Raw genomic sequence first — 17267 nt, forward strand, 5'->3', positions numbered from 1 at the left:
ATCTTGTCATGTGCACAATTATAATATATTGAACAAATTTCTTTTCAAAGTTCCTTTTCACAATGGGTTAAGATATACAAACGTAAACAATAAAAACACAACCGGGTAATTAGCTAAATATTATGTCATAAGCCAATCAAACGTGTGTTTGAGGGGAAAAAAATGGACTGGCACATTCAGCAAGTGAAAAGGGGTAAATGTCAGCCTGAACCTAATGAGAGTAATTTACTTAATACTGGTAGAGTCAATTCTATCCATACAACATATGGAAAGACAATCTAAATTACCTGTATAACTGAAGTAATTATATAATGCAAATAAGGTTGCTTAAAAGTTGGTGGGGACCGTTTGAGCTTTCTTAAAAGTTGGTCGTGTTGTGTCCCTACCGTCCTTATGCAAATCTACGCCCTTGGCTAAATGTCATTCCTCAACATAAATTCTTAGGCCCGTGTGTGTACTACAAAGGCACACTGGACGACTGCTTGATGACTGGTTAGCACACCTCGTGCAGTTCTGAGAGCTATTCTGTCTTTCTCATCTCTTAGGCAAGAGCACCACCAAGTGTCAGACTACTGAAAATTATTTTCTGTCTCTTCATTGCCACAGATATAGGAAGGTACCAGGAGACACTTGCAGTGGGGGAGATGTGCAAGCCAGACTAGATGGAGAGATGTTACCTTGTCCTGTTGGAGGTAATTGCATCTTACATTCCACATAGTGTGTGTAATGCCTTGTACCTTGTAGTTGGCTGGCAACCAGTCCACAGAGAACTTTGCTACTTACCCAACACGCTTGCTCAGTCTTGGACAAGTGGCATAAATATCTGATTGGATTGACAGATTACACTATCTTCAAAGTCAATAAACATTGTAAATCCTGATGTATTTCTTAGCATCCTTATGATATTATTCTATTGTGATGTTTGGCCCATCTTTGATCTCATATGTGAGATCAAGTCAGATAGCAAAAATTAAATATTTGTAAGTTACTAAATCAACATGTGATATTTCTGTTGAACTGGGATATTTTTGCATTGTTTAGTATATCTCTAAACCACAGGTGTCAAACTGATTCCAGAAAGGGCCAAGTGGGTGCTGGATTTTGTTCCAACCGAGACCGTGCAGAGAGTTTAACCAATGAACTTCCTACTGAAACAAGCAGCACCTGACAAAGTTTAAGTGATTACACATGTAAAAGATCTGATTGCTGAAAAGGTGTCCTCTTCATTGGTTGGAAAGCAAACCTGCACCCACTTGCCCCTTTCTGGAATCGCTTTGACACCTGTGCTCTAAACAATTGATCAATTTATTATTTTATTAAAAGACATGTTTCATAAATGTATTTTAATTATAGTAAAATGATCTTGTAATTGGGGCTAAACTATTATGTGGAACACACATTTAGAGATACAGTAACAGGTATCATGCTAAGAGAAAAAAATAAATAGGCATTAATTTCCTTTGGATCAATCATTTTATTCATTCTTAGTTGGGATGTCCCGATCACATGTTTTTCACCGGAGTCCAAGTCACCTGATTTTGATAATCTGCCGACACCCAGTCCCGATCGGATACTGAATTTTTTTTTTTTTTTTTTTTGGGTGGGGGGGGGCAAACTTTCCAAACATGTTACTGTCCCACTGTGCCACCTTCATAATGTGAATTATTTTTAAAGAAAAATGACGTAGAAAAATGCTTGTCTTTATAAAATGCTTCATTAAGTGGGTCCACTCATGCTGCAGAGAACAGCCTCTCACTTACCCAATGAGTTGCCACAGCACACTTATGCAAGTTTAGCAATGATTGACAGATTTGTGCCTTTGATCGTAGAGCTACCAAGCTTCTCTGGCAACATCGAAACTACAAACTATCATCACAACTATCATCGTTAACTAAAAGTTCCAAACGCAAGCTGGACAGTTTGCCCGAATTGTTTAGTGGGAACGAGGGTGGGAGGCTCTGACGCTGTACGAGCATGAAGCAGAAAAACAAACAAAAAAAAATTTTTATTTTCAATTAAAAACCTGATCCTTTCACCGGATTCCGATCCTTGAAAAAAATCGTGCGATCGGCCCGATTTCCAATTTTAGTCATGTGTAAGTAACAACCATCATAATCACTTTAGGCATTATCATTAAGGTATCTAAGGGAAATAGATGTCAATGCGCATTAATGTCAGTTCTAATTCGTCAAAACTCAAATAACGGCAAAAGCCTCAACACAGCACTCAACACATAGATCTGTTAACATATTGCAGTCCTTTGCAAAACGCATATCGAATATGCATTCTTTTTTTCATATATTGTGCGACTTTCTTAGGGATTTTTATAGGGGCAATTTCAACATCACGTGCTGTGTATGGTGATCAGTGTGGTTTGATGAGCTCAGATCGACTCTGCATGGTTTTAAAGCCAGTTCGTTACAATATTAAACTAAGTCTATTAAAAATTTCTGCATTCTGGGACTGATAAAGTTTAATCCTATTTTGGCCCGAATTGGCCGTGACCGATTTCCAATGTCAATCTTTTACTTCCTATTTCAAGATGTATTTTATGTTTTTACAGAGAGTAATGAGTTCATCCTCTATGCTGTGAGGACTTCTATCCATCGCTATGACCTGGCCACTGGCACCGACCAGGTCCTCCCACTGCTGGGTCTAAAGGAGGCTGTGGCGCTGGACTTTGACTATGACAAGAACTGCATCTACTGGGCTGATATCCTGCTAGATACCATACAGGTTTGACATTCATTCTCCTGTGACACAGTTCATTTATAAAGCACTTTTAAAACAACTGAACATCAAACACAAACGCAGGAAGTATAAAAGAAATTAAAGAAAAACAATAGAAAACACGCAGACAATAAAACCAACGTACGTAGGACGAAAACAAGGAAGCAAATGAATAAAAACAAAGAAACAAAACAAGCATTTAAAACAAGAGTCTCATGCTATGCTAAAAGCCAAGTAATAAAAATGGGTTTTAACACGGGCTTTAATAATGGACAATAGAGGGGCTTGTCTAATGCACAACAACAAATCATTCCACGATTTGGGAGCAAAAAAAAAATAATTTTAAAGCCGTACACGGACCTCAGTTCAAGATCTTTCTGAAACTATTCTCTCCTACTCGAGGGGAGGGATAAAATGTTGTCTTATTATCAAGTGTTAGTTCTAAACTTAATACTTGAACTAAGAAAACAACAAAGACCTAGGAGAGGGACCGGAGTAGGATCAGACTAGGAACGAGATACGTTTTTACGCTAACGGCCGTCAGGAGGAAGGTTGATGCGGAGCGAGTGGCTCCCAACAAGCTTCTCTGACTTTCCCCCTGAGGAGCGCAGCCTTTTATTGGCAAAGTGAGAAAGTTTCAACATACATGTGTGAGTTTCACATCTTGAGAAATAGCTGTTATCTTGAGAAAAGAATGCGGGCAGTTATTTGTCTTGTCTCATTGTGTTGAAACTTTATGGTCAGCAATAGAAACCTAAAACAGGAAATCTGCCCCTCTGGGTCATGCTGGCATCTGTCCTTCAGTTGAATGTGACCTTCCGCGACACATTCTTTCTTTTGTAAGGCCTTAAAACTGTTAAATAAGACTGTAGTTATAACTATTAGTTTTAAACACACATTATTAACCTTAGCACGCAAAAGCATTAAAGCACATCTTACATTTCCCTCCTGTTGTAGGTTTAAAACTTTTCAGCTTTCATCAGAGTTAGACATTCTCGAGAGTGGGGTTGGTGTCTGACTCGTCAATTATCCATTAGCAGGAGTTATAAAATGCCACGATAGGGGCGAAAAAAACCTTAGCATTAAGGACAAAATTCCCCTATTCCCTCCCCATTTGCGCTAGGGACGAGAGCAGCTTCATGCCATGGCTCCATGGAAAACACACAATACAACACAACATTTGGTAAATGTAGGTACAATCTGGAACTCTTTTGAACGCCATATTTCAGCGATTTATGATCGCCTCGTCGGTGTTATTTATCGAGAGTCCATAGGGTTGCAGAGTCGGGATGGCCGACGTGGGGAATCTGCTTTAGACGATAGTGTCCGTATCGTCACTGTCCAAATCCGTATCTGGTTCTTCTAGGGGGACCTGTGACACAAGGTCGTATTTGGCTGAGTAGGCGACAAACATGGTGTTGACCTTTTGGTCCACAGTGGAGAGCAGGCGTTTGACAATGCGAAGTAGACTCTTCCATCCAACGACGGGAGGTCTTTCGTAGGAGTGGACGGGCTGCCAGGAGGGCGGAAAACCCTCCACCGCTCTTAATGACTTTAGGTGAGGTCGGGACTTTAGGAATCAGGGTCTGGAGGACTGGCGTCGCTAGGTCCTTCTGGCAACCGGAAGAACTTGCACTGGGACTGACGAATTCACTCAGTGCATCCGTAGACTTTCACTGCAGTCTGGCTGAAGTCAACCATCTCGTAAGGACCGTCCCAGCGTTCACTGTCCCACCTGGCACGCTGCAACACTTTCAGGAAGACCAAGTCTCCGACCCGCACCTTGAGAGTCTGTGGATCAGAACATTCTGGCAGATCATTGTTGTCGCGACCTTGTCTTGGATCAAACTGTTTCTTTATGTTAGCTGCAATGCTGCCAGAACCTTTAACAGGTCCTGGGTTTCAATCTGGAAGTCTAAAAAGTGGCAAGTTCTTTCCTTCTGCATCAATCTATTATTAATTTGTCTTTTTCCACTAGTCCGGCAGACTGGGGTCTGTACATGCAATGGGTTTTCTCTTCTTTTTTCCATTTCATTGTTTAACAGTCTGCCCACTTCCATTAGACCCTCAGCTCTGAAGTGGGGTCCATATTCACTTCGGACAATGGCAGGTATGCCAAATGTTGGAATAATTCTATCACACATTGCATTAATTACTGGTTTTTCATCCTCATGTGCGCTAGGAAAAATCTTAACTCATCTAGAAAATACATCTATTTATCCCCAGGCAATATCTTTTCCCCAGCACTCTGTTTAACTCAATGCAATACATGTGCAATGTATGAAATAGTTCAGTTGGTTCTAGAAACCTCCCTCTTTTTAGTCTCAAATAACCTTGTTTATGCAAAGTAAACACCGTTTGAAAAATTTTTTTTTTTAAGTTTTTTTTTTTTTTTTTTTAAGTATGAATTAAAGACATTGGGCCACAATTGTCATAGTGTCTATTAACCAATTATTAACCAACTCGATCCTCCCCCCTGAAGACACTTGACAATCATGTGGCTCAATTCAGCTGCCCATATGATCAATAATTTTGGTAGAAACCTTTCATCGCCCATTTTTGCTTTTCTGTTTGCGATGCTATGTTTTTATAGCCTTTAAGTTTTTTATCTATTAGTTGTTGCGGTTCAGTTTCAGCTAATAGGTGTATTTTAGCTTTATTGCGTTGATTTACAACCGCTATCTTGGCTGCTTCATCTGCTAGCCTGTTCCCGATTGACACGTTATCAAGGCCATTAATTTGGGTTTCACATTTACAAATGACTAACGCATTCGGTAGTTTGATTACATCCAGTAATTGTTTTAACTTGTGTTACCGTTACTATTACCGTATCAAAAAACAGTTTACGTTCCGCAATCAACCCAAAGTTACAGAGTTACAACTCTCCCAGTATAATAATTTCCACTTGGCAAATGCCAATATTTGCTTATGATCAATTTTTGTCAGCTCCCATTTTAATCAGTAAATTGAATTTTGCAGTGGCATTAATATATCGCGCAACGTTCCACTCAAGATTACAAAAATGGAATGAATTTGTCTTTGTGTTGGAAGTTCTTTAGAGCTGACAAAAATGTCTTTTCACCTTTGGGTCACTGTTGAAGATTCATCAACACGTGATCCAAAAATTACGATTCCACTTCGCAATTATAATCTATTCAATTAATTGTTTTTAGTCAAATACAGTATCTCAACAGGCCTAGGGTATCTTTGGGTAAATTTTGTAATCAATTTAAATTTCTATTTCAAATTTGAATTTTCCATATCACGGTGTGTTGTCCACATAAGTCAAAATCTGACTTTTTTACCCAGGCAAAATTTTTCATTTGCATGGGAGGGTATTGTGGGACAGCAATACTCTTTTAAGCAATCTTTTTTATTCCACTATGACTTCTCTGCTATTCTTTAACACCTAAAACACTACCTCTTATAGCATCCAATTCAAATTTTAATTCCAATCATTTTCAACTGACATCCATATAATTTATAATAGAGGATAATTCAGCAGTCCAGAGGAGAACAAAGAATGTTTTTTCGTGCACTAAAAAAACATCCATTTGTATTTCACTCCAGGTTGGTAGAATTATCTGCTTTACGTGTAAAATTTATAATGTTTTTTAATACTAACTCTCGATTTGTTGTTTTTATTTATACACTCCCTGTAACAACTTATTTCCCTAGTTTAGACTATTTCTGCCATTCTTAAAAGCGGCAAGTTTAAAATTGCTCTAACGTCTGCTAAGCCTGATTTTCCACCAGCTGTTAATATTTATTTATTTTGTGACATATGCCAAACCGCTGCTCCTTCCTCAACAGGAGTTTGCTAATCAACATTTGGACCTATCTTTATCTATAAGACTTGCATTGATATCTATTATCATTCCCAAGAATTAATGGGAAGTCTTTTTGACAGTTCTTACTGTATTTTGCCATGTACTTCAAAATCTAATTTAGTCAATCTATTTATTATGTCATTATGTGTGATTCCTTTTCTCTTTAAATCTGCCAATAATGAGTAACTTTTTCTATTTCTGAATCACCTTCTTCATTGTAAATTTAATAATGTCTCACTAAGATCATTTCTCTTAAATCTAGCTGAATAATTTTCTCCATCTTATTTTGAATGTTAAAGACTAGTTCAAAGATTAATACGTCAGATTATTCTACTTACTTGGAGTAAATATAATTATTTGTTCTTATTAGCTCGATACATCTAAAAGTTGGTCATTTTTTCACCTGAATTCAGAAGAATTTACTTTCAAAAAATATTATGAACCATATCTATTCTTGAATGAAGAACATTTCTAACAATCTAATTTTCTTTTTATCAAATATACTAGCTCTTTGCTTAAAATAAATCTGTTAAGTTTGTTTTCAAATAGCTATTTATCAACAGTTGATCTTTTCCTTTTTCAAAACATTAACTATTTTCTTTCTCTTTTAGCCATTCTCTTATTTTCTTTTAAGAGCGTTCTATAAGTTTCAATTTAGCTCAATAGTCTATTTTTTTTATCTCTAATGAGATTCTATTTTAAAAATTCATATCCTAAATAGTACAAGGGAAAGGCTGGAATATTCCCAGCTGCAATTACAACCTTCCCTTATAATTAATTTGGGCAAAAACCCAGCGGATGCCGTCGAGGACCCCATGTTGCAAATAGGGGCCCCCGAAGGGCCGCACTCCTCATGTTGAAAAACTTCTAGGTTTTTCCTGATTTTGCGCAATAAACGGTCAGCTATTCACAAACAATTCCCTCGCTTATCGACGCTCGTTTCACACGCCCAAAACTTTCTCAGCCCTACTTTCTCAGCTCCTCTTTTCCACATCAGCTCTTTTTTTTTCCCACTTCAGACGTCCATCAAACAACCAAACACATTCGCCACCCATCTTTACTTAGACTTATGGTTACCACTGTCCTCAATACAACTTACTCAAACCTTCAACATCACAATTCACCAATTATCACAATGGACATGAAAAATCATGAAAGAAAGACACAACGCAGCCTTATAATCAGTCACATGACAACAACCATACTTATCCACAATGACTTATCATACAAGACAGTACAATTTCAAATACAACTCGAACTCACCGTACATTCAACTAATGGCTCACACCAGACCAAAAATAAAAACATACAAACAATTTGAGCTCAATGACAAACTGTCAACACAGATACACAAAAATTCCTATTCACAACCGAATTCACCTTTTCGCCTCATTTTTCCCATTCTTTTCAGTTTCATCATTTTCCGGTCTGTCTTCTATTGTTTTAGCGACGTTTTGACCCATTTTCGCAAGTTTCGTTGTTTCAATGACCTCTATTTCACGTAATTTCGATTTTATTTGCCGTGCACGGTCTTTGTAAGTTCGATTTTGTTAATTTTTCGTTTACTCGAGTTTTTATCTCCGGTTCTGGGCTGAATTTTTGTCACTTTTGATCTTTTAACGGTTCCACGACCCGCTTTCCGACGATATTTTGTCTTTGTCACACAAAATACCGTGCGTGTGTTAACCCTTTGTACGTCAAGAGTTAATATTACGCAACGCTTTTTAGACCTTTAAAACGTACGTAATTTATCACACAATAGTTCCCGGAACTATCAGTGGGTTGATTTCAACGGTTTACTTTGCGCCGTTCTTCCCTCGAACTAATCTTATAAGTCCCCGACTTATAACTAAATGCGCCCCGTATCAACACCGAAAGCGTCAACTCTGGACAAAAATATGGTCCTACCTTGACCCGTCCCTCCCTGGCTCGGTTGGGACCTGTCACCGGCAATCCGGGTCGTCGCAGGAACAAACTGACGGCCGGTCCAGTCACGTAAAGGTGTCGTTGTCTGGAGACGGCCCGTTGGTCCCGCTACGGTCCGGATGGACACGGATGTGAGGTTCCCGGGTTTCGGCACCAGAGAAAAATGTTAGGTCTAAACTTAATACTTGAACTAAGAAAACAACAAAGACCTAGGAGAGGGACCGGAGTAGGATCAGACTAGGAACGAGATACGTTTTTACGCTAACGGCCGTCAGGAGGAAGGTTGATGCGGAGCGAGTGGCTCCCAACAAGCTTCTCTGACTTTCCCCCTGAGGAGCGCAGCCTTTTATTGACAAAGTGAGAAAGTTTAAACATACATGTGTGAGTTTCACATCTTGAGAAATAGCTGTTATCTTGAGAAAAGAATGCGGACAGTTATTTGTCTTGTCTCATTGTGTTGAAACTTTATGGTCAGCAATAGAAACCTAAAACAGGAAATCTGCCCCTCTGGGTCATGCTGGCATCTGTCCTTCAGTTGAATGTGACCTTCCGCGACACATTCTTTCTTTTGTAAGGCCTTAAAACTGTTAAATAAGACTGTAGTTATAACTATTAGTTTTAAACACACATTATTAACCTTAGCACGCAAAAGCATTAAAGCACATCTTACATCAAGTTATGAAGGGTTTGCTTTAGTGAGTACAGGAACTCAAACAGAAAAGCTTTGATATCAGTCTTTACAGACATATAACACATTATTGTGTTTTTTTTTTTTTTTCTTCATTGCAGCGTCTCTGTCTTAATGGCAGCACCGGTCAAGAGATTATAGTGAGGAACAACCTACAGAATGTTGAGGCTTTAGCCTTTGACTCCATCAGCAGATTGCTTTACTGGGTTGATGCTGGTGCACAGAAAATTGAGGTACATAACGAGTGTGTCATACATTATAATATTTTATAATATATTGTTAAAACTTCATTGTTAGGACTATTGGGAAGCTTAACTTGTTAGCTACAGAAAACATGAGATTAAAATTAACATGTTTTGGAAATGTGCAATTGTATTCTGGTACAAATTTTGTAATTACTGTCATTCAATTGAAATGCAAATACTGTAAATGCTATTGCTGACTTGTGTAAGGTTTCCAATCCTGATGGGGACCTGCGTCACACCCTCCTGAACTCTTCCATCCTCGAACATCCACGAGCTCTTGTTCTTCTGCCTGAAAAGGGGTAAACTACTAACATTACACGTACAGATAGACACACACATACAAGACATCCCTTTCAATCAGAGGCCAAAATCAGTAACTGAAATATATCACAGCAACAATAAAATACAATATTTAACTAATGCTAGAGTCAGTGTAGTATTACACCAAGTAATTTTATTTATGTTCTTTGAAAATGAGAGAAAATAATGTTATAAGTCGGGAAAATAATCACTGTATTACCGTAATTTTAAATAATTTTTGCACTATAAGGGACAATTGAATTTAAGCCGCCACCCACCAAATTTGACACGAAAACGGCATTTTTTCATAGATAAACCACACCAAACTATAAGCCGCACATACCAAATTTGAGAAGAAAACTTGTTGTTCATGTATAAGCTGCACTGGACAATTAGCCACAGGGATAGTCACACATAAAGACTACTGTTGTTGCGTTACAATAATATTTCCAAATTGATATCTATATTAAAAAAAAATACTCAATACCATTTTTGATACAACATGAATTTAAAAAAAAAAAAAAAAGGTTTTTTTAGGAACTCTTTCACTGCCATTGGACAATGATAGACATCCAGTCATGTGGCACAGTTGACTAGTAGACGTCCAATCTATTTGAACTGGGATGGTGGCAGCGAATGAATGTTCATTCGCTTGCAACCCTCCCATTTCAAATGGACTGGACATCAAGCGCAGTCATTGGCAGCCAATGAGTTAATAAGGAAAATGCAAAAGTATCCTCCATCACTGTAAAGAGTATTGCAGAATCAAATTTACCATATGACAACACAATTCTCTAAACCTGTGGTAGCCCAAAAACCAATAGATAACTGAATAATCAAATATTGTATCCCGATACAACATTTCAGTATTAATACGATTCAATGCTTTTAACAACTTAGTAAAGACATACAATTTATCGCCCTGCAAAATCCACATATAAAACACACTGGATTATAAGACTGAGGGTTCAAAGCAGAGGGAAATAAGTGGCAATTTATAGTTCGAAAATTACGGTAATGTGAAATGGCTTAAATTATTGGAAATGATATGGTCTGAAACTAAAATAAAATATACCGGTAAGTAGAATGTATACAGTCTGTACAAGTATTTAAAATCAACCTTCATTGCGTTATTTGTACAATATGTTTCCCCACCCCCATCCTAATAATTACAATATCATATTTTTAGATAAAGATGTTTTATTCATATTGCATCATCCCACAGTCTCATGTTCTGGACTGACTGGGGAGACAAAGCAGCAGGCATTTACCGAAGCGCCATGGATGGAACCAGTGTTTCTTCTATTGTGTCAGAGGGGGTCCGCTGGCCCAATGGAATTGCAGCTGATGATAACTGGTTGTACTGGACTGAGGCCTTCAGTGACCGAATTGAGAGGGCTGACTTTAATGGAGGTCAACGACGCATTCTGTTTGAAGGGTTGCCCCACCCGTATGCCATTGCTGTCTTCAAAGTGAGTACTTATAATTTTAGCATCAATATTTTTAATGAGAAGATGACTTTATTTTTCATAACAAACTTGTTTGCAGAATGACTTGTATTGGGATGACTGGTCCAGAATGGGTATCTTCAAAGGTCCAAAAAGGGGTAGTCATAGTACTGACCAAATTGTTGGCAGACTTACTGGTGTGATGGACCTTAAGATTTTTTATAAAGGCAAGAACAAAGGTGAGAAACATGTTTGAGAAACACACAAGTTGATAAATTGTAACAATACATTATAGCAATGAATGATCACTTCCAGTTCTCTCGAGTATATCTCGTGTATCCTGTACAAACTACTGATAGTTGTAAACACCAAAAGCCCTTTCCACTTAATAATACACAGTATGTCTTGAAATATTATCTACCAGGTCATAACTCCTGTGCTGACCAGCCATGCAGGTTGCTTTGTTTGCCTAAGCCTGGCTCTGGGCACACCTGTATTTGCCCAGAAGGCACCCCGTCTATCACCTTGTCTGATGGACAGCTGCAGTGCAACTGTCCTACAGGATACCAACTCCAAAACAATACCTGTGTTAAGAGAGGTGCGACTGTTGATAGTAAAAACTTCCTGTTCTCCAGTTGGCCTGATTATGTCGTCCTGCAAAAATGAGTATTTTTTCTGGCTAATTTTTGGCTGCATGTGGCTCTGTCTGTCAATGTCAGAGAGTACCTGTTCTGCCAACCAGTACCGCTGCTCAAATGGCCGTTGTATCAGTAAGATCTGGAAGTGTGACAGTGACAACGACTGCGGAGATATGAGTGATGAACAGGAGTGTCGTAAGTACCCAATCCACTTTTTTCCTTCTCCCATATACTTTAAATGTTTTACTTTGGTTACAATTCACTTTTCCTTGCCTTCAGTAAAACTGTAGAACAGGAAAAGCTGTATGTTAACATGAAAAACATTGACCACATATTTCATGGACCGAGGCCTTTAGACAAAGAACATAAATTATTGAGGTAGAAGTATCTCATTAGCAGGAGTTAAAGAGGGCCAAAACGGTCTGGTACGCTGTACTGGTGACAAAAGAAACTGTCAAAAGTTACCGTCAAAAACAAAATAAATAAAATAAATACCATCTGCCATGCTGCCACACATGCATCTCCAAGAAGAAAACTATTTACTAACGTCTGATTTACACACACAAATGTTAATAACAAGTCTACAAAAGTCCTTGTGTAGCATAATCCGTTTCCACCGATATTTATCAATGTATTATTTATTTATTTATTTATTTATTCCACTGAGTTCTGTCCACTGGCTCTGTCTCTTTGTTGATGTGCGCATGCGCGCAGCAAACCGCACTGGACTCAGTTGTCAATTCAATTGGCTGAGAGACTAGCATGTGACCAGCATGGATAGTAGCTGTTATTGGTTTGAATGCACATGTTTTCTGGAACAACAAAAAAAGAACAAATCCGAGCGATAATAAACAACTTGTTAAATTAATATGATAAAAAAGGGTAATGCAATGGAAAATTGATTGTATCTTTAAGCGAAAGGAGAGAGTTGAAGAGGCATATTTTATTTTATTTGCGCTGATGGACGATTAACATCGTCCATGAATATGTGCACATTTGGACTTATTTTGTTTCATTTATCATTTAAAAAATGTTTGTGTTATCTTCAAAATATATTCCATTACAATGTGCATAATTTAAGAGTCATTTGAAATTATGTTTTTTTTTTTTTTTGTTCATTTGTGTTACTTATTTCTATCTTGTATTTATTTATTTATTTTTAATTCTATGTTTACATTGTCTTCAATTTTAATGGACCACCAATGTTCTTAAGTGATGTTTTACAGTACTGTAGTTAAGATTGAGGAACAATTTTTTGCATTTAGATGTGAATGAAAATTATATTACGAGATGGATGTTGGGGTTGTGTTTTTATTCACTGTTATTTTGCACATCATTAAAAAATCTTGTGTATTCCTAGTAAGTAACTACACTACTTACAGTAAGTGTAATGCAGTAGCCTAATGCATTTGTAAGATCTGGTGTGTCTTATTGTATGTTATAGATTTAACTATGCCAAAAGCAGTTTTCTTTGCATTTAGGTGGTTTTAGGAAGTTTGAACATGATTTGAAAGTAATTCTGTTTTTATTTTTGTTTCAAAAACATCTCAACTACATTGGAATTTGGGTTATAACCAAAACTGACCATGCTTCAAAATGTTCTTGGTGGTATCTTCAGCGACAACAACTTGTGACCCGAACAATCAGTTCCGCTGCGTCTCCACCGGTTCTTGCATTCCTTTGTCTTTCCAATGTGATCATGAAGATGACTGCGGAGACAACAGTGATGAAGAGCATTGTGGTAGGTCTTCATGCACGCATGTTTGTATCAAAATACAATAGGTCTCAAAATTCAATCCAACACCATCCTTTGTTTGGCAAAGTATTACACACAGGAGTTGTGGCCACTTAATCACCAGCCAATATCGATAAGATGACATTTAATGCAATCCGTTTACCATAGATATAAAGAAAATGCATACACAATTAAGGTAAATTAAGTTTATATAAGTATTATTTAATCGATTCAGCCTTTATTTGCTTATTTTTTTTAATCTGCATCTCTGCTCAGAAATGACATCAACCATGGCGTCATTATTCGAGCTACATGCAATTTTTTTATTTTATCTTTTGCTTATACGTGACTTAGACTGCCACCAGCCCTCAATGCCATTGAAGGTTTTGCAGAGCCAAGTGAAACATAAAACCAGCACAGGACAGACAAGGGTTTTCTTGTCTATATATGCAACTTAGAAATCTTAGTGTATCTATATACTTAATGTAGTACCTTAAAACAACTTCATATCTCCATCCATCATCTGTACTGCTTATTTTCAGAAAACAAAATAGGATCCCCAAATAATTTCAAATTTAGATACATTTCCACATCCATCTGGAAATCATGACAAACTTAACTGACTGATCACACCACGCAAACTTGGGTAGAAACTTTTGTGAATGATAGTGCTGTCTGCATCTAGTCCTCCATATTCCTGAGATAATAATATGAAGCATTAGTCTGCAAAAACAATGAGCAACACTAATATTATGCATCAAATTAGATTACAGTATACTGTACATCTCACTGAAGAAGTGACTGAGCATTTCTCTGCTCAGAGTTGCCTACCAGTCACTACTTGTTTGGCAACATTTTGAAAGGTGGATCCCCTACATGATGCAACCCACCCATTTTTATGCAAGTGGCCATTTACACTATTACTGCATTGACAGCACAACGATCGATATTCTCGACACCAACACGCTCTCCCAGTCACTGAAATGTTTTACGAAGTATGTAACTTCACAAACTAGTTTTTTTTTTATTGCACACATCAAATCACATAACAAAAAAATAATAAGATATATGATACATTCAGGTGTTGCTTCAGCAGGAAATTTTGTTTACTGCAGATGTGGATGAGATTGTTTTTCTCTTTTCCCTCAGTGAAGTACACACTAGAGCGATGCAAAATGTAACATAGTTTCAAAATGATTCGATATCTGATTAAATCTTGCCTGACAGGCAGAACACTTGTGGGCCGGTTACAGCTTGTAGGCCGTACGTTTGAAACGTACGAGTATTTTGATAAGACCTCCAGTATTATCAATCTCACCAATTCATTCTAAAAAAATCTGCTTTCATCCAATCCAGAAACAAGATGTTGAGTATTGATTTTTGCTGTTGCTGTTGGTTGTTGTTGTATGACTCCTATGTAGAGTCTCACGTGTGTGGAAATGATGAGTTTACCTGTGCACGGGGTGTTTGCATCCGTGAGTCCTGGCGTTGCGATGGAGACAATGATTGCAGAGACTGGTCAGACGAGGTTAACTGCACAGGTAATCTTTTTAAAGAATTCACTGATGAGTTTTGCTTGTGCATATTTACAAAATACTGTACTGATTCATGTGCAATTTTTACCATGTTGTTTGTGTCGCTGGTAAAATCTTACACTTAAATAATGCTTACTAGTGTCCTCAAAGTTGTTATCATCATTATCTGAAATTGGCGTGTCTTTCTAGGTGGCCACCATACATGTGAATCGAGTAGTTTCCAGTGTCACACCGGCCACTGCATACCAAAGCGCTGGACGTGTGACGGTGACAATGACTGCCAGGACGGCTCAGATGAAGACCCTCAGTACTGTGGTAACATGAAGCCCTTACTAACACGTTTTGTATATCACACCACACTGTACATTTCACCTCCTGTATTCATGTTGCCTAATATCTCTAGCATCAGTTGAGCAAGGCCACAATCGTGTAAAGAACGGCAAGCATCACAGACTCAGATTGGTAATGTAACAAGAAGTGCCGAGCCTTCAAAGTGTATGTTAAGGAATCAAGTGACGTTTCCGTGAAGCCCGTTCCGAGGCTCACTTCATTTTGCCGAATACGATGACGTCCAAATCCTCACTGCCCAGTTGTACCACGTGATTGCTTCAGGAAGTGCTTTAGATTGTGGCGCGCAGTTTGACAGCTAGCTACAGTACATTAACACCTCAAGCTACATTAAAAATGTGGGTGTATGCCAGTCATTTTCCCTCCAAAATGTCATGTGACTCGTTACAGGAGTGCTGTCAGCATTGTTGTAGAGATTGAAGAGGTGGGGAAAAGGGGTATAAGAGTGCGATTTTACCAACATCCCAAATGGCAGACACTGAATTTGATATTGCTGTAGATCTCATGGTTTTGACTTTCACCTTGGAATATTTGAAAGTGTCAATGAAGTTTGAAGTGGTGAAACATGGAAGTCTAATAGGAAAAGGCCAACAAACATGACACTGATGATACAAAATGGGTTGATTGTTCAAATAATATAATTGTTATTTATTTTTCTTTAAATATTCAGATAATTTTAGTGAAGCCAGTAACACCATAAAATCGCTGGTGGAGAGGCTAGCAGTAGTTAGTTGTCACATTGCTTTGATGACCTAGACCAGGGGTGGGCAAAATATTATTTCATGTGGTTGCGGGTTTTCGTTGCAACCCATCAAGAGGACACCTTTTCACCAATCTGGTGTCTTACAAGTGCAATCAGTTGATTGCATTCAGGTGCTTACTGTTTTTCTGGACCCCTGATAGTTTAAATTGCCTGTGCGGGATCAGTTGAAACAAAGACAAGGACCCGCTGTGGCCCTTGAGGACCGGTTTGCCCACCCCTGACCGAGACACATGAAAAGAATTTCATAATAGGTCACGTACATTTTTGTTGACCTTTCAAAAATATTTAGAGTGGAAAAGGTAGTGATAGTGAGATTAAGCCTCATGAGGCATTGAACAACTTTAAGTCAATTGGTTTGATAAAGGGTTAATTTCTAGGACTCTCATATGTGCATGGTGTACCACCTACTGTCTATGTGTACAATCACAGTCAGTTGTCTCCCAACCACATGAGTGATTCGTTGATTTTTATGTGTGTGTTTGTTGGGAAGGCATTATTTTGCAAAATAATGTCTTATCATATCTTCTACTTAGATTATCATATATCTATATATATTTTTGTTCAACATTTTTTAAAATTGTTTTTCAGTCACAGAAGTTAAATTTGGTATAAATCTTCAGCAATGAGATCGAACTCATAACCTGTGTGACCATAATGTATGAGGGGGGCAGTACCTCCTGAAACAAAAAGAAAAAAAAATATATACGAAACAAAAATCACACTCATACACGCAAACAGTACTTTAACAGTCATACAAATGTATGATATGGTGATGTCTCCTTTTTAAGAAGGGGGACCGGATGGTGTGTTCCAATTATAGAGGGATCACACTCCTCACCCTCCCCGTTAAAGTCTATTTAGGGGTACTGGAGAGGAGGGTCCGTCGGGAAGTTGAATCTCGGATTCAGGAGGAGCAGTGTGGTTTTCGATCCGGCCGTGGAACAGTGGACCCGCTCTACACCCTCGGCAGGATTCTCAAGGGTGCATGGGGAGTTCGCCCAACCAGTCTACGTGTGCTTTGTGGATCTGAAGAAGGCGTTCGACCGTGTGCCTCGGGGAGTCCTGTTGGGGTTGCTCCGGT

At 38.2% G+C, this 17267-nt stretch overlaps 1 protein-coding gene across 1 annotated transcript in view; it reads left to right on the forward strand.

Annotated features, from left to right (window-relative positions):
- The window catches only part of sorl1 (sortilin-related receptor, L(DLR class) A repeats containing), a 96753-nt gene that overhangs the window by 55662 nt on the left and 23824 nt on the right, over positions 1–17267 (forward strand). Inside the window, exons 16-26 of the mRNA XM_057839623.1 lie at positions 607–692; positions 2564–2736; positions 9276–9407; positions 9627–9718; positions 10945–11191; positions 11268–11406; positions 11592–11765; positions 11887–12000; positions 13424–13546; positions 14962–15081; positions 15265–15390. Of these exons, the coding sequence (XP_057695606.1) occupies positions 607–692; positions 2564–2736; positions 9276–9407; positions 9627–9718; positions 10945–11191; positions 11268–11406; positions 11592–11765; positions 11887–12000; positions 13424–13546; positions 14962–15081; positions 15265–15390 (1526 nt within the window). The remainder of the gene's footprint in view (positions 1–606; positions 693–2563; positions 2737–9275; positions 9408–9626; positions 9719–10944; positions 11192–11267; positions 11407–11591; positions 11766–11886; positions 12001–13423; positions 13547–14961; positions 15082–15264; positions 15391–17267) is intronic.

This window comes from Corythoichthys intestinalis, chromosome 6 (genome assembly GCF_030265065.1).
Source record: "Corythoichthys intestinalis isolate RoL2023-P3 chromosome 6, ASM3026506v1, whole genome shotgun sequence".
NCBI lineage: Eukaryota > Metazoa > Chordata > Actinopteri > Syngnathiformes > Syngnathidae > Corythoichthys > Corythoichthys intestinalis.